General features: G+C 42.6%; 1 protein-coding gene across 1 annotated transcript in view; it reads right to left on the reverse strand.

The window, feature by feature from the left end:
• Window positions 1-17,845, reverse strand: part of SUSD5 (sushi domain containing 5) — a 67,857-nt gene extending 50,012 nt beyond the window's left edge. The window contains exons 1-3 of the mRNA XM_033212917.1: window positions 17,446-17,845; window positions 12,712-12,889; window positions 6,066-6,184 (exon numbers count right to left, since the gene is read on the reverse strand). Coding sequence (XP_033068808.1) covers window positions 6,066-6,184; window positions 12,712-12,889; window positions 17,446-17,557 — 409 coding nt within the window. The 5' untranslated portion in view covers window positions 17,558-17,845. The remainder of the gene's footprint in view (window positions 1-6,065; window positions 6,185-12,711; window positions 12,890-17,445) is intronic.
• Between the last annotated feature and the right edge of the window lie 1,027 nt (window positions 17,846-18,872).

An 18,872-nucleotide genomic window follows, 5' to 3' on the forward strand; every position in this document is an offset into this window, starting at 1 on the left:
AGCACAGAAGTGGAGAAGTCTGTCTGGGTTGTTGGTGCCCATGGCCCCAGGCCACAAAGACACCACAGAGATATCTGCCTTTGGGGCCAAAAGACCCACTGGCAACATTTCTCTGGCTGCCCAGACACTTGGCACTCGTGGAAACTGGCTGTTGGTGTATCAGGACTGGTCTAGCCCACATTTTTGGAGCAGAAGACCTCAGGTCTGAGAAAACAAGACCTGATGCCCACCCAGGCCTGGGTGTGTGGGTGGCAGGAGAGAGGGCATCACTGCTTACTGTGTGGGAATTATTTGGGCTGCCCTCTGCAGCCACCTCAGCCTTGCCCAACAACTATTCAAGCCCCAAGGATGTGCTGACCCAGCCCACTCTCCCAGAGCTCTAGTACAATGGCTCACCCACAGCTAGTCTCCCAAAGCCATTGGGATCTTTAGACTCCTAGCCCTTGCTACCCCTGTTCTTCCTGTCCGCAATGTCCTGTCCTCTCTTCCCTACCTATTATCCCCTCAACTTATCCATCTCAAATGCCACTGCTTAGGAAGTCTCTCTAATACCCTTTCTCCTTTGTGTCATGGAAAAATATTCCTCTCTTACCTATCCTGATACACTGTTAACTCCTTGACAGAGGGGAGGAGTTATCTATCTATCTATCTATCTGTCTATCTAATCATCTATCTATCATCTATCTGAAGTACCCACAAGTCTGAGCATTGAACTTTGCCTGACCCTGGACAAATAAGTGAACACATAAATGACTGACAGCAGGTCCATGGTAATGAGCTCAGAGGCTTTCACACTTCCCCGGGAGACCCTGAACTAAGTGTTCTCTATCAGCTGTACCAACCAATGCAATTAACTGGTTCCAATCTGGTATTACAGCTGGAGAATTTCCCCAAAGTTATTCCTGAGACACCGGGCCTTCTCCAGGCAGTCCCGGAAATTAGCTACTTTCAAAAATTCCTGATCACTCACCAAGACAGGGGAGCATCCAGCTTTCTTCTTAATGACATAAAGGACGGGAATAATTTCACTCCTGATTTTAAGGGCAATAGAGGCAATCATAAAGTATGCAGGGGAGGAGGAATGCAGGACTAAGAAGGTGAAGTGGGCTGGGAAGAGGGAAGCAAGGCCAGACCTGTCTTAGATCAGGAGAAACAGAAGCATACACTCAGTGGAGGCTTTCAGGGCATCAGAGGGTCAGAGGAAAATCAAAGCCTCCAGACCCCAAGCTGCAGACCCCACAGACAAGCTGCCAAGAGAAGTAAAGCCAGAAGACCCAAGTGGAGGCAGCTTATTTCATCAGAATCCAGTTGGTTAAAAATAACTTCACTTATTAGTTTAAGTGAGATCACCACAGGGTTGGAAATTCACTGTCAGTGAAACAAAAATACTGAAAGGAAAATGAGAAAAGTCTACATTCACGATGAACTTTATTTCTATAAAGAAACACAGGAGGAAGCTGCCTGAACATTCCACAGGCTCTGTTTTCCTTCTGGGCTCTTTATGAGGCACATGTCTGCCGTTTCTGGAATTAGCACTCTTCATTCTTCCAGTCTTGCCAAAGAGAAGCAGCTTAGCGCCATGCAGCATCACTGGGAAAAAGGCAAGCTTTGGAGGAACACTGCACGGGGGCATCTGCTGAGCTGGACCTCACCTACACTCACACGGGAACCTCACAGCACAGCCTGTTCTCCTCTGCTTCCGCCAAGGCACTGCACCTTCCTTGAGCAAACAGATTTCCCTTGTTGACTGTGCTGTCAACAAAGGCTCTACTGAGGAAAAGCAGCAACTCTGCTGAGAAGGGCGGAGGGCCTTGCAGGAACCGTTTACAAGCTCTTTCTAAAGGAGAAAAGGCAGAGGGGCAGGGATAGAACTCTCTCTGAGTCACTGTGGGAATCCATCCTGCTTTTCTGTTAGGCCCCAGGAGAACAGTCCTGTAGTCCTCATGCCATCTCCGCATGCATTCCTGCATCCTCTTCATGGCTCACCTGAAGCTTCCTCACCAAGTAGGCCCAGCAGGACCAAGGCTCCTGTCTTCCCTGTAACCCTTGCCCTGTGCAGCTCTTGCCCAGGCTAGGCTAGGGCGAGCTGCTCTGGGATGCAGGGCCCTCGAGTACTGTAACAGTGATGAACCACACATAATGCCTGCTCCTTTCAAATGGCATCCAGTCTTCACACACATGCCAACAGGTGTCATGGGAGCTTCAGTACATGCCTCATCTAAAGCCTGCCATTCTGCTAGGCTCACACATGGCCATGATGAGCTCAGGAAGCCCAAAAGCCGACAGCAACATAGATACTCTGCCTCTGGAACACATCTGGACAGTTCACTGCCGAGCTTTCTGGCGGCGTGCCCTCCGTGTGCCCGGGTCTCCACACCCTCCAGTTCCACTGGCTCTCTCCAACCGGCTCCCCATGACTCAGTGTTATTTTGGGTCTTAGGTTTATTTTTGTCTGCTGCTGTTGTTTTTGCTGTTTTTGGAGGAGTATGTAGACCATTTGTTGTTGTTGTTGTTGTTTGAGAGAGACATAGGGACTTAGTCTGTTGCTCAGGCTGGAGTGCAGTGGCATGATCATAGCTCAATGCAGCCTCAAACCCCTGAATTCCAGAGATCCTCTCGCCTCAGCCTCCAGAGTAGCTGGGAATACAGGGTGCGACACCATGCCTGGCGAATTTTTTTACTTTTTGAAGGGATGGTTTTTAGGGACAAAGGGGTATCATATGTACAACTTATTCTCCAACAGTTCAAAAAAATTATAGATACACACATATATACATATCCACATACATATATATACGTATCTTGCTATGTTGCCCAGGCTGGTCTCAAACTTCTGGGCTCAAGTTATCCTCCAAAGTGTTGGGACTACAAGCATAAGCCACCATGCCCAGCCTGAGCATTTTGCTTTTTTTGTTTGTTCGGTTTTCTTTTTTTTTTTTTTCTTTCTTCAGACAGTCTTGCTCTGTCACCCAAGATGGAGTGCAGTGATGTGATCTCAGCTCACTGCAACCTCCACCTCCCGGGTTAAAGTGATTTTCATGCCTCCGCCTCCTGAGTGGCTGGGATTACAGGCATGCGCCACTACATCTGGCTACGGCCTGAGCTTTTTGAGATTTTAAATTTTTATGTAATTTCAAAGTTATATAAACATTATAAAAGCAAGGAACCCACCCTTTATGCAGGTTCACCAATGTGTTTTCATTTTCCCGTTTGCTTTATCATTCTCTTCTCTCTCTTCCTCTCTCCATACCACACACACACACATGCATACATGTGTGTATACATATATATGTGAATATGTATATATGTGTATCTATAATTCTTTTTTGAACCATTGGAGAGTAAGTTGTAGATATGATGTCCCTTTGTCCCTAAAAACCTTGGTGTGCATTTCTAAAAACAAGGATATTTTCTTATATAACTACAGTACAGTTATCCAAATCAGAAAATTTAAATGTTGATACAATACTATTATTTAATTCATGATCCATATTCAAATTTCATCAACTATAACTATTTTTTCCTAGTTCAGGATACAATCCAGGATCACGAATTGCATTTCATTGACAAGTCTTTTTGGTCTATCTTAATCTAGAACGGTTGCTTAGCCTTTCTTATTCTTGACATTTTTTAAAAAAGAGTAGGATGTTCTTCAATTTGAGTTCAGTTAATGTTTCCTTGTGATTAGATTCAGTTACACATTTTTGGAAGGAATATGCAAAAAATGAATCACTGAATCAGTATGTTCCTCTGAGTGTAATGTATCATATATATTGAGTTGTCCATGACTCAAATCTGGAGTCACTATCATGACGTTGACTTTGGTGTCCTATAGGACATGAATGGATGTTCTCAACCTCTGACTTCATGCACTACAGTTGTGGGCAAAAGGGGCACACGCTTGCATACACATAACTTGCTCGATGGTCTGTGAGGTGGAAAGCCCAGGTTGGCCTTTTGGGTGAGGAGAAACACATGGTTCAGTTGCTCTTGTCACCCAAGCCAAAGGCCAGCCAACTCCTAGAAGCAAGCATACCTAGCTAACAGCAGCTGACCACAGACTTATGAAGAAGTCCCACCAAGACTGGCAGAAAAGCAGCCAAAGTGGTGGTTCACAAAATTGTAAGCTAAATAAATAGTTGCTGTTCTAAGCCACTACATTTTGGGGTGATATGTTAGCTAGCAAAAGCTAACCAATATATCTTGTTTATTGGAGAAAGAAATAAGACTCAGAAGCCCTACATATTTCTTTGACATTACTGAAGAAAAAAGGTTGTCCTGTTTTTCTTCTGGCTCTGTCCTGTCTCCCTCAGGGATATGACCCTCTGTTTATGTTTAGAATTTAAAAGATTATTTAAATTTACTAATGTGGGCCAGGCGCAGTACTCCCAGCATGTTGGGAAGCCGAGGTGGGCAGATCACCTGAGGTTAGGAGTTCAAGACCAGCCTGACCAACATGGTGAAACCCCGTCTCTAATAAAAATTCAAAAATTAGCCAGGCATGGTGGCGCACACACCTGTAATCCCAGCTACTCAGGAGGCTGAAGCAGGAGAATCGCATGAACCCGGAAGGCAGAGGTTGCAGTGAGCTGAGATCACACCATTCTACTACAGCCTGGGCGACAAGAGTAAGACTGCGTCTCAAAATAAACACATAAAAATTAAAAATGTACTAATGTGTGTGTGTCTGTGTGTGTGTGTGTGTGTGTATGTATGTGTGTGTGTGTTTTAAGAAAAAAAATAAACCACAGATACTGCTCTCCCTGGATTTTTTGAAAACCAAGTCACATCTCTCAGTTGCTTGATTGGATCAGTGATGACAGGAGACTCTCCCAACACCCTTCCATAGAAACCAGCAGATGCAGAGCCCTTCCTAGAGAGGGACCCCAGAGCAGAAGGCCCTTAGGGATCACCATGACTCTTACTTTTACCGACTCCTCTGACCCCTTTCTTGGAGATAAGGATTTGGTGCTTCTGGGATGCAGTCAGATGATTTGTATTTTCAACAAGTTCTTCTGGTATTTCACACTATCAGGGGAGTCTGGGAAACACTGCATTACAGAAGGAGTTCTCAATCTGGGCTGCATATTGAAATCACAGGGGAGTTTTTAAAAACCCAGAACATTTAAATCAGAATCTTTAGCGCTGGCACTGAGGCATCAGTATTTTTTAACACCCCCCCGATGAGTCCAATGTGCAGCCAAGAAGAACCTGTGCTCGTTTCTATGACTGATTAGTAAGAAGCTTGCTTCCCCCTCCCTATTCACACGAATATTCCTTTTTCAACCACATGTGTTTCTGATAACAGAGGTGTACTTATTTGGTGCATACAAAATGCTGCCCTTGAGGCTTCTTTATGATTTTCTCCTCACCACGCAGCTGATTTCCCAATAGGAATTTGAATTTTCCTTACTGTGAACAGTTTCCTAAATCCTATACATTTCCTTTTTGGGAAAAAGATATTATTTTCTTTTTAGCGTACTGTCCAAAACGAAGAGAGACTGGAGGGCAAGCTTTGAACATCAGCAGCTATATCAGATGCTGCTAGGGCTCTGCCCATATTCTCTAGACACTTTTACCATCCCATGCACAAGGCCTCCTGGTAGGCACCTTTGCCTCTTTGTTGGAAGGTAGCACTCAGGCTACCGGAACCTTTTGCCTGTGCACACGCAAAAAACAGAAGAACCTGGGAATTTATATCTCCTAAAGCAAGCCTTCACCCATGCCTGACAGGTGTGGTATAACTACTCCAGCTCCCTCACCCCAATTGGAAAAACTGGGGTTACATACATACACTATCTCCAGGGGTTTCCTGAGTGATTGAGCCAAAGTTACCTGGCACCCCACCACCACTGTGAATTTCGCTCAATATTGCACCGATGCTTGACCCCCTTCCCTGTCTTGTCCACTTCCCTACCGCACTATTGGCTTTTCTTTGGAAGACTTTCTGATAAACCATGTCTAGTAAATCCTCACTCCAAGGTTTTCTTCTAGAGAAACCAACCTAATACAGCAACCCCCAAGAGCACACCCTCCAGCACCTTTAGGAAGACTCTGGCACTGACCTTCATCCTTAATACAAAGGGCACTGTATGTGCCACCAGGAACTGGGTTGCTCTCAATTCTCACGTCAACAGCTCTCATGATTTGCTGTTCTCCACTTCCTTTGCTACACACGGTTGTTCTGAAACACACAAAAAAGGCACTGAGTGAGGAGAACTCCGGGTTGAAAATAATAAGGAATAATTCTCTTCTGCTGTCAGCTCCGAATCAGCAGAGATTTTTCTGATTCATGAGCTCTGTCTAAAAGCATAAATCTGGACACATTTTCTGCAAAAAAAAGTCTAAATTCAGAAATACAGGTGATGCTTCAGTTGAAGTAATAGGGATCAATTCGAGTTTCAAAGGCAATATATTGTTGATCTCTTCCAGATTATGTTGGTTTTTATTTCATAAAATTCTGCTCTTTTTTCTCTTATTTTGTTGTTCTTCAAATTTCTTTAGATCTTTAGTTCATGAGCCTTCAGCTTTTTTCCTTTTCTAACAAACATTTAATGTTTTAGATTTCCTTCTACAGTTTTGGCAGCACCCCATGAGTTTGGTTATGTATATTTTTAATATCACTGAGTTCTAAATACATGATAATTTCCATTATAATTTTTTCCCATAATTTATTTAAGGATATCTTTTCTAAACAGCAAATACTTGAATTTTTAAAAGTTCATCTCACAATCTCTGTTTTCTAATTGGAGCCTCTTGTCTACTTATACTTAATTTAATCATCAGTCTAATTTAAATCTGCTTTTTATTAGTTCTGCCCATTATCTCTTCCTTTGCTCTTCTTTCTTTTTTCCCACTTTGGATTATCTGAATTATTCTTCTTCATTTTTGGAGGGAGTATTCTCTTTTTTCTCTGTATTGATTTGGAAGTTAAATATCCTTTCACTATTTTCTTCAGTGGTACCCAGAAGTTACAACTTCTTTGACTTATTGAAATGTAATATTACTTTTATTATTGTCCCTAATAATACAACTTGAAATACTTAAAACAGTACATATGAATACACTTAAAACACTTTCCACTTATATAAATCATTTTTTAGCATCCAGTGTTACTATTACTGCTTCAGACAATTACATAATTTCAATTGGTCCACATATTTACTCCTTCCATTTATTCCTTTTTGCCTCTCTAGACTTCCTCATGCAATATTTTCCTCCTGCCTGAAGAGCACTTGTTTAAGTGCAGATTGGATGCAATGAATTCTCTCATGTTTCATCTGTCTGAAAATTTCTTTATTTCACCTTTATTATTGGGAGATATTTTTCATTGGGGGATAAAATTCTAGGTTAGCAGTAATTTTCTTTCTGTACCTTCAAAGTATCAAAAGTCTTTGGGCTTTCATTGTCAGTTTATTGTTCCTCCTTTAAAGACAATCTCAGCATTTTTAATTTTTAAAAATATTCTGGCCGGGCGCGGTGGCTCAAGCCTGTAATCCCAGCACTTTGGGAGGCCGAGACGGGCGGATCACGAGGTCAGGAGATCGAGACCATCCCGACTAACACGGTGAAACCCCGTCTCTACTAAAAATACAAAAACTAGCCGGGCGAGGTGGCCGGCGCCTGTAGTCCCAGCTACTCGGGAGGCTGAGGCAGGAGAATGGCGTAAACCCGGGAGGCGGAGCTTGCAGTGAGCTGAGATCTGGCCACTGCACTCCAGTCCGGGCGACAGAGCGAGACTCTGCCTCAAAAAAAAAAAAAAAAAAAAAATATTCTTTTCTTCATATATGATTCTTCCAGTCTTACCATGATGTGCCTAGCTGTGAACTTCTTTGTATTTGTCTTACTTGAGCTTTGCAGTGATTCTTGAGTCTGTGTCTGGATGTTTTTCTTCAATTGTGGATCATTTTCATATTACTTTTTTTCTATTTTCTTTTTTCTTTCTCTTCTCCTTTTATAATTCAAATTATATTGCATCTTCTTTGTATTTTACCCTTTGTTGTATAATTTTTCATCCTTTTCCCTCTATTATTGATTCTGGATATCCTCCTCTGAAATATTTTCCAGTTCACTAATCCTCTCTTTGGCTCTTTTTTAAAAAGTCTTTCTTTCTTTCCTTTCTTTCTCTGTTCTTTCTTTCTTTCTTTCTTTCTTTCTTTCTTTCTTTCTTTTTTCTTTCTTTCTCTCTCTCTTTCTTCTTCGTTCTTCTTTCTCCTTCCTTCCTTCTTTCTTTCTTTCTCTCTCTTCTTTCTTTGTTTTCTTTTTTTTCTTTTTTTTTCTTTCTTTTTGAGACAAGGTCTCACTATGTTGTCTAGACTGTATTTAAACTTTGAACTCCTTGGCTCAAGTGAGCCTCCTGCCTCAGCCTCCCAAGTGGCTGGGACTACAGGCATGCACCACCATGCCCAGCCCTCTTTGGCTCTTTTTAATCAGCTATTAGGTCTATCCATTAATTTCTTAATTTTAGTCACTGAATTTTTCATGTCTAGAGTTTCCATTTAGTTATTTTTACAGTTTCCACCCTCTGCCAAAATTCTCCTTCTCATCTTTTATATCTTCGAACATGTCAAGGATAGTTATTTTAAAGTCTGCATCTACTAATCCTAATGTCTGGAGTTTCTATTACCTATTGTTTCTTCTGAATTTTATTCTACTTGCCTTGTCTCCTCACGCACCTAGTTATTTTATATTGTGAGACAAATCCTACATTGGCTAAATTGTTTGTTGAAATAAATTGAGGTCTAGGATACTATTTCCCTCAAAAGATAATTTTTATTTGATTCTCCTAGATATCTGGAGCACTGGAAATTCAGGGTCATCTCAATCCAAATTCATGGCTGTAGAGTATTTGAAGATGTGCTGCTTCTCCCAGGAGGGCCTGCGTCCATTACGTGTGTCACTCTCCATTACTTGTGTCAAAACATCACTAGGTACTCCATGAATATATACAATTATTATCTGTCAATTTAAAAAATAAAATTAGGCCAGGCATGGTGGCTCACACCTGTAAACCCATCACTTTGGGAGATGAAAGCCAGAGGACTGCTTGAGCCCAGGAGTTTGAGACCAGCCTGAACAATATGGCAGTACAGTGTACTGTGTCCAGCTTACCCTTAGGGCATAGACCTGCAAGGTCCCAACCCAAAGCAAAATGGCTCACCGGGTCCCCTCCTACACAGAAGGTGAATTCAAATCTCCATTCTCCTAGTCCCATGTGGCTATTAAAACTGCTATTCAGCTGTTTAGTCACCCTTTAGGGAATCTGCAAAAGTTTCCAGGAGACAAGTGGCCCAAAAGTCTAAATTCATCACTCTAGGCCTTTATCATTCTCTGGATTTAAGTGTACACTCAACATAAATTCATAGAGATATAGGGTAGATGTGCTAGATGTCTACTATGCCATCAATTACAAGATGCACCACACATTGAATCATCGCTTCTCAGTGTGTGGTGAGGGAGTGGAGAACTACGCAGGAAAGGCCCACGGTGGAATGGACGTACTAATGGCCAGATGCTTGTTTCCAGAAAATTAAAATGAAAGGATATTGAATAGGAATGGTGAAAAGAGAGTAATATATTTAAAAAAATAAAAAAGGGATAAAAAAACTATTTTTAATACATTGTGTAGTAAATATAACAAGTATATTTTCTTTATTTTCTTTCTTTCATTATTTATTTTGAGACAGAGTCTAGCTCTGTTGCACAGGCTGGAGTTCAATGGCGCCATCTCGGCTCACTGCAACCTCTGTCTCCCCGGTTCAAGTGATTCTCCTGCCTCAGCCTCCCAAGTAGCTGGGACTACAGACGCACACCACCATGCCCAGCTAAGTTTTGTATTTTTAGTACAGACTGGGTTTCGCCAAATTGGCCGGGCTGGTCTTGAACTCCTGACCACAATTAATCCGCCTGCCGTGGTCTCCCAAAATGCTAGGATTACAGGCATGAGCCACTGCACCCAGCTGTATGTTTTCTTTGTAAGGTAATATCATTTCAGCCTGCAGAGATCCAGTAATATGTCTTAACACTTTCCAGTAAACCCACAGAAGATGGACCTTTCTAACCGTCCAGTCCTGGCATACAATGCCTGAGAGACCTAAGCCTAGTTGCAAGCTGTCTCTTCAGAATCTGTGAATACTCTGGTTATCTGATGAAATGTTATAGTAACAGAATTATGAAAAAATATTCCTGCTTGACTACATTATGGAAATACATGCACAGGGTATATTTTGTCTATGCAAGAGCATGGATATAAAACGTAAGGCAGAGAGGACCACAGTTCCAGATTCACCAAAAGGCTTTGGATGTAGCCTCAGTTGTCCCTTTATTCAGTTGCTGCTTCATACTTGGCACATTTGGAGACATGAGTCAGCATGGTTGTCTATGTTTTCCATGGCCACTTGCCAGCCAGACATCTTAGGATAATCATCTACCCAAGTAGTTCTTGGTGCCTTGTTTGCTTTCACATTTCCTGTGGCATGAAGGAAAAAGTGAAGAGGCTCCTGCCTTCTCTGAGCATGACTAAAGAAGTGTTTGTTTATTTCTGCTTTTGCTGCCTGTGTTTCTGAGATCTTATTAAAATATTTTCCCAGACCAATATCCTGAAGCATTCCTCCTATGTTTTCTTCTAGTAGTTTTACAGTTTTGGGTCTTACATTTCGGTCTATAATCCATTTTGAGTTGATTTTTATATGAGGTGAGAGGTGGGGGTCTAGTTTTATTCTTCTGCATATAGATATCCCGTTTTCCCAGCACCATTTATTGAAGATACTATCCTTTCACCAATGAGTGTTCTAAGTTCTAGTGTTCTATACGACTGTAGGATGGCCGTAGTTAACAATAACATATCATTTCAAACAGTTAGAAGAGGATATTGAATGTTCCCAGCAAAAAAGAAATGCTAAATATTTGAGATGACAGACATGCTAATTACCCTGATCTGATCACTCTCCATTACGTGTGTCAAAACATCACTACGTACTCCATGAATATATATAATTATTATCTGTCAATTTAAAAAATAAAATTAGGCCAGGCATGGTGGCTCACACCTGTAAACCCATCACTTTGAGAGATGAAAGCCAGAGGACTGCTTGAGCCCAGGAGTTTGAGACCAGCCTGAACAATATGGCAAGACTTCGTTTCTACAAAAAAATTAATAAATTAATAAAGTAATAAAAATTTAAAACCAAGCAGGTTTCAGCACTATTGGAAAGATTTCTCCTAGCTGGCCATAACAATTACTTCTCTAAAGGATTCCACGGGTCAGGAACTCAGATAGCCACAGTAGGAATGGCTTGTCTTGCATATAAGGTCTAGGGGCTGAGCTAGCAAGACTCATAGGCTGACAATAACTCAACGGCTGGGGGCTAGAATCACCTAGAGGCATCTTCATTCACATTTTTGGCAGTTAATGCTGGCCACGGGCTAGGACATTGGTTAGGGCTGTTGGCAAGAGCCCCTAACGGAGATATCTCCATGTGATCTGGCCTTCCTCACAGCACACCCATCTCAGCACAGTCAGACTCCTCATGGCATCTCAAGGCTACAAAAGTGAGTGTCCCCAGAAATCTAGACAGATCCAGCATGGATTTTTCCAGCCTAACTTCAGAAGTCAAGTAATCTCACTTTTGCTATAGAGGCAAACACACCTGTTGATGCCAGTGGTGTGAAAAAAATTGTGGCCATATTTTAAAACCTCCATGCCATATTCCTATATATATATATGTAGATGAGTGTCCACAGAAAAAAAGGGATAAAGAATGTATACCAAACAGTTAATAGTCATTATCTCTGAGGTGGAGAAGAAGAGAGAAACTTGCTTTGTACTTTGTATATATATATGCATTATTTGAAATTTTTGCAATAAGCATGTATTATTTTTATTACTTAAAAAAATTCAAGGCTAAGCAGGGTGGCTCACGCTTGTAATCCCAGAACTTTGGGAAGCCAAAGCAGGAGGATTGCTTGAGGTCAGAGTTCAAGACCAGCCTGGGCAACATAGCAAGCATTTTCTATGTCTACAAAAAATAAAAATAAACAGTTAGCTAGGTGTGGTGGCACATGCCTGTAGTCTTAGCTACAGAAGGCTGAGGCAGGAGAAACATTAGAGCCCAGGAGGTTGAGGCTGCAGTGAGCTGTAACCATGCCACAGCACTCCAGCCTGGTTGACACAGTGAGACCCTATGTCTAAAACAAAAAAAGAAAATTCAACATAACAAAGTAAGGGGATAAAAGAATTCTGACAGAACTCCAGAAAAATGCTTTTATAAGCAAACTCAAAACATGAACACACACCAGGCGCAGTGGCTCACACTTTGGGAGGCCGAGGCAGGTGGATCACCTGAGGTAAGGAGTTTGAGACCAGCCTGGCCAATATGGCGAAACCCCATCTCCACTAAAAATACAAAAATCAGCTGGGCATGGTGGCACACGCCTGTAATCCCAGCTAGTTGGGAGGCTGAGGCAGGAGAATCGCTTGAACCAGGGAGGTGGAGGTGGCAGTGAGCCTAGAATTGCACCACTGCACTCCAACCTGGGCAACAGAGCTAGACTCCATCTCACACAAAAGAAAGCAAAACATGAACACACTGGAGGCTATTGCCCACTGTACTCTCCCTGTACTGGTATTTCAACAGAACAATTACTGAGCCCTGTATAAGCCTTGGTGGTGCAATTGGGGTGAGCTGGAAAAGGAGTGCTTGCCTGACTTACCCAAGAGTGCCATCTGCTAACCAGCCAGTGGCACACACCGCAAAGGAGCAATCCTGTACCACTCTCCGCAGCTCGTCTGCAGACACCAGGTGAGCGCCCCTGCTCTTGCAGGAAAGCCGAGCAGCCTCCAGTTCTAGGCCCTGAGAGCCATTCTGAGACTCCAGCACAAAGAGCTTTCCTGTATGGGGACAAGCACAAACACATGTGGATTTCAGGATCCATGGGAAGGTAGTCTCAGCAAACTCATCCTCTGAAAGACGCCAGTTAGAATTGCAGTCCTTCCCTGAAGTTCGAAGTGCAGCAACTACCACATTGCACACCATCCCTGGGATCAAGTGATGTTAATTACACTAGCATTTTCATCCCTTTTTTTTTTTTTTCTGCTCTTCTTCTTCTTTTTTTTTTTTTTCAAAATTAACCATTTGCTCCCGTGTGCCGATCTGGAAAAGCCCTTCAAATCTTTCTTTTAAAATGGTGTTTTACAAATATCATGTGTCAAGGCTCAGTGTCCTAGGCTTCCCTAAGTTAGGTCACTTGATGTCTAAGGCACTGATTCAGGCTTCAGCTCTGCTTTCTTCTGCCTCCCTCAGCCCTAGGATGACCCCTATACAACAGGCTGCTTCCCTTATCTCTGTCCCTTGCCTTTGTATATTACCAGGCCCCTTTCACAATACATTCATTTGCGTCTGCTGTACTTCCCTCCTACTGGACAAGAAAACGGGGATGATGTCTGGTACACCTTGGCTTCCAAAGCACATTAATGTATGGACATGTAGTGGGCCTTAAAGAATGTGTGATCAATGGAGGGATGGGAACATGAATTCAGGCAGAGGTGAAAGCCCAGGCTGAAAGCAGATGAGAATTTTAGGCAAGAAAACCATGGTACCAGAGGGAGAGCTGAGGTCCCCAGGAGCCTCCTGGAGGAATGAAGCAAGGCCTTGGGTGGCCCTATCAAGTTAAGGTAAAGGCAGCGGAGAAAACACCTACTTAGAATGAGACCCTTTACTTACATCTGTCACCAACTTTTTCATAATACATCAGTTATTAGACTAAGACACAGCTAAGACACAAGTCATCTGCTTGCAAAAGACTAAGACAAGCCATCTACTTGCAAAATTATTATAATAAATATAATAATTCCCCAACTTTGGAACCAAAAATTATAATAAAAATACAAAAAATTAAACAAACATATCCATAGGTGACTGGTACTCCTACATTTAACTATAAAAAGGTAGTTATCAACAAAACCACAAGGAAAAACAAAAAAATTCAATCCTTGAGGAAAATTTAAACTACTGTCCCTCTCAGTAATCGTTAAAACAGAAAACAAAACTAGTACTCTTGATGTAAGAACCTATGTGCAGTACTGCATACCAAACTACAGAATACACATTCATTTTAGGCACACACAGAATATTTGTAACACTGATTAAATACTGAGCTATAAAGCAAATCTAAAAAAACCTCAAAAGACAAAAATCATACAAAGCATGCCTTTTAGACTACAACAAAGCTAAAAGCACTGATTTTATATACGAAACACTTACGTAGTGTTTACTATGGGCTAGATGTTGTTCAAATTGCTTTACAAATACTCAGTATATTAATCCTTATGACAACTCTATGATATATGTGGTATTATCATCCTCATTTTATAGTTGAGGTTTAGTATTAATACTTGTCCAAGATCACACAGCAGAGATACAAAATCAGGCAGTAAGCTCCCTGGTAGTGATTTCAATCACTTGGTTATACTGCCTATCAATAACAAAGCAATAACTAGGAAAATCCCCGAGTGAGAAATTACAAAATATACCTCTAAATAAACTGTGTTCAAAGAAGAAATCACAACTGAAATAAAACATGTCAATTCAAGGGCCAAAAACTTATGGAGAAACTAAAGTAGTTTAAGAGAAATTTATAGCCTCAGAACTCATATTATTAATACAAAAAAAGTATGGTTGAGAATCAATGATCTAAGTTTCTAGCTCAAAAAACTACCACAAAAGTCCCACAAAATCAAACCTTCTAAAGTAGGAGGAGGAAATAATACAGAGAGAGCAGAAATCAATAAAACGGAAAGCAGACATACAGTCGAGAAAATAAAGCCAAAAGTTGCTTTTTTCAAAAGAATAATAAAATGGATAAACCCCTAGTATGACTGGTCAAGACAAAAAAAGAAAACACAAATTACCAATAGCAAAAACACAAATTACCAATATCAAGAATGAAAGGGAACATCACTACAGATCCCGTGGACCCCGAAATAATAATTAGAAATTATTACATTGCATATGTCACATTAGACAATCTAGATGAAGTGGGGGAAAACTTTAAAAAGCAAAACTTAGCAATATTGACACAAAATTAATTTTAAAATCTGAATATTTCTTTATCTACTAAAGAAATTAAATTTATTATTTAAAATCTTCCTACAAGAAAACCTTCAGACACAGATGATCTCACACCAAAACAAACAAACAAACAAACGCCCTCACCCGCAGAAACCCTTTCAGAGAGTTAAAGAGCGAACAACTTTCCAATTTGGTTTAGGAACCATCATAAGTTTGATATCAACACTTGTCAAAGATATTATAAAAAATGAAAATTACAGGCCAATATATTTCATGAACACAGATTCAATAATCCCAAACCAGCTTCCCTCACTCCAGGTTCAGTTCTAGGTCTTCTTGCTGTAAAATTTTTCCTTAGGGTTCTGCCCACGCACACAATTTCAAAGACCATCCTTATACAGATGACATGTTTTTAGAAATAGTTTCTCTCCAAATCTATCTCTTCAAATATCTGTAATTCATCATACTTAAGCTGAGCATTTCTTCTTCTTCCTCCCATCACCATAGTACACAAATAATTAAATGTAGGAACTGGCGGTAGTTAAGAATTTAGTACCAAAATTGGGGCTCAGAAAATTGAGTTTCTTTAAAGGAAGTATACCTATAATTGTCCATTGAGGAAGTGGGGAAAGAAAAGGAAGGGGAATGAAGAAAAGGAATCATTTCTGGCAAGCAGTAACAAAGAATCATGTCCTCTGGTGTTGTCCTTACTTTCTCTTTGACCAGTGACATTTCTGCCTTTAATTTTCTATGACCCGTATCAAGCTAGAGAGGCACAAAATATTGATCCTTATCCACATGGCATTCCACTTAAACAGTTATAATGGGGTGAAACTCTAAAATCTTAAGGATGACAAAAATATTTATTTAAAAGGAATTAAAATTGGCACAATATATCTTGTTCAAAGGTTAATATTAGCTCCAATTTATTCTACTTGCATTCTTTAAAATCAGCTTAATTTTCATGGTTCAAAGTCAGTCAAAAAACACTACAGTGAAGAATTATCAGTAGACTGCTAGTAGGTATGGGATTCTTTTGGGGGTGATGGAAACGTTCCGGAATTAGATGCATGCAAACCATGGTTTTCACAACATAATGAATGTACTAAAACCCACTTAACTGTACATTTTAAAATGACAAATTTTATGTGAAATACATGTCAATTTAAAAAATTAACAGTGGTTACTAACAGCCTTCAAAGCTAAAAATGTTTTGTCTAACATAGTCTCTGAGGATATGGAGAAATAAGACATTCTTCCTTACTTAGGAACGAAGAGTTTTTCAAGCCTGCACTTAACAACAGAGAGCACTGAAAACTCTAAGACCTAGAGGGTTTTTTCCTTGGCTTTCCCCTTTCCCTGACAACCATGCTTTTTTTTTTTCTTTTCTTTTCTTTTTTTCGTGTCTTCTAGTTGCACCCAATATCGTTGGCTAAACAAGAATCACATTTTAAAATATACAACGCATCCTAAATCGACGGAGGGCTTTTCTCTTTTATCAATCTAATTCGTCCTAAGCTGTAACTCCCTCATGGGTGTGAGAACTGCTGGTTTTAAGCTTGCTTCCTTCAGATGCTCCTGTACCATGTCAGCGGGATTTTGTTCCAATATGAAAACACAGCTGAATTAGCTTTTCAAAACGGAATGGATGCAGAGCTCCAATCCTGCTCATTCTAGGGCAAGTATTAAAAGCTAAATTCAGGCTCAAAAAACAAGCGAACAAACAAAAAGTGGATACATTCTCAGAGAACCTGCCATAATCTGGCCCTTGCCCATTTCTCTACCTCATGTCTCAAGGCGTCCCCTGTCCTCCAGGTACTTTGCTTTATCATTTGTCCCGTTTTTCCTGTCACAGCCTTTGCACGTGCTATTCCCTCTGCCCAGGCTATTCTTCTCTCTCTCTCTTTGCCTCGTTGATTCCCACTTATCTTTCACGTCTTCCTGGACCAAGCCAAAATATCCGAGGGAGTTTTCTAACCATCGGCGGTGTCCTCGGGGGCACATTAAATAGACGTTGAGAAACTGAGGGACTGCGGAAAATCACTCCTTAGCAGAGGAGGTTCTAGGGTACCTTAGAGGTGATTTCATTTGAGCTTTCTTGGAGACCTTAGGAAAGCCAGCGGCGGGACTGCGGGACCTGCGCGCTCGGCACTAAGGGAGGTCCAGGCACCAGGCGGGCGTTTGGGCGCACGGGCACGAGGAGACTTGGTGGGCCAGGAGAGGGATGCCGGGTCCCAGCACCGCCGCTCGCTCGTTCCTCTCAGACTTGCGCTTGCCGCTTGCCAGGCTGGTCAGACGGCGCAGCTCCGGCGAGCTACGCCTTCCCTGCCCGGAACCCACGCTCCACCCCCCGCCCTGCCGCCTCCCGCACACTCACCATCCGCCCGCACCGAAAGGCGCGGCAGACCGAGCAGGAGCAGCGCCGCCGCCCAGAGCCCGGGCAGGCTGCTGCGCCAACGGGCAGGCGGGCTGGGTCCCTCGGCAGTCATGGTCCGGGAGTGCGCGGGCCAGCGGGCTCGGGTGAGGGCTCTGGCTGCGCTTGGGGTTGCCCAGGCCACTGCCCAGCGTGCGCCACTCGGCTCTGCGCTCTGCGCTCGGCTCGCGAATCGCAGGCTTCGCGCCGGGCGCGCCGAGAGGGAGGAGCGCGGAGAGCCGGGGGAGGCTCGGGACGCGGAGCCGGAGCGCCTGGGCCGACGAACTCCCGGGGGTCTTCTCTGTGGCGCCGAGGAGGCGGCTGTAACCCGGCTCCGCCTTCGCGTTGGGCACCTGGAAACCTCGGTGCCAAAAGGGGCTGCGCCGGACCGCGCGCTCCGGGGGCACAGCGGGGCTGAGGGTGAGGGCGCAGGGAGGCGGGGAGAGTCGCGAGCCGGCCGCAAGGAGCCCCCGCCCGTCTTGGGGACCCTTGGCGAAAGGGTGACGCAGTCTGAGAGGCCGAGCCCCTCCGGCAGGACCGTTAGAAAACGGGTGTCTAACTCTGTCCTCGGCCTCTACTTTTCAGCTGGCCTTCTCCCCCTCCCCACCACCACTTTTTTTTTTTTTTTTTTTTTGGATGAAGAGAGGAAAATCTAACTTACCTCCCACCCTCACTCTAAGGTGTGAAACGCGTGGAATAGCGAAATTCCTCTTTCCTAAAAGCGTCGTTTGAGAGTGACTGAGGAAAGGACAGCTTCAGGAGCGCTTCCTTCACCACTTTGCCAGGTACTAGTATTTCTTAAGGAGCAGTAAGAGCACTAATGAGGTTGTCACCATTATCACCCACCTCCCAAATCAGGGCTGTTTGACCTCGAAAGGGTCTGAGATCCGGACTCTATCGGTCTGGTCTGGGAATCTACATTCTAAGTAAGTGTCCCAATGGATTCTGCTGCAGGGGTCCCTGTTTGACTTCATTCCTTCTTCCTGCTTGCCCCCAGCCTGTCTCCCCACCACGAGCACTTCCAGTGAGAGAAGAACTTGCTTTCTTCATAGGAGGAGTAATAAAGATAAGTGTTGTTATAACTGAGGCATGCGTGGTGCTCTACAATTTGCAAATCCCTTTTATATTCATGTATGGGTCAACAAACATCTAATGAGTGTCCACAACATGCCTGCCCCTGTGCTAGACCCTGAATGTGGCTGCAATCTGTCCTAAAAATGTTCACACTTAAATAAAACATTCTTACAATTGAATAAGTGATTGATGCTAAAGGCGCAGATGATTACCCTCATTTAATGAACCAGGACACAGACATTGAAAGAATTTACTTTCTTTTCACGGTAAGAACTTGGATTTGCATCCACATCTGATTTACTACAGGTGTCATTTTT

This window comes from Trachypithecus francoisi, unplaced genomic scaffold (assembly GCF_009764315.1).
Source record: "Trachypithecus francoisi isolate TF-2019V2 unplaced genomic scaffold, Tfra_2.0 Lachesis_group0, whole genome shotgun sequence".
NCBI lineage: Eukaryota > Metazoa > Chordata > Mammalia > Primates > Cercopithecidae > Trachypithecus > Trachypithecus francoisi.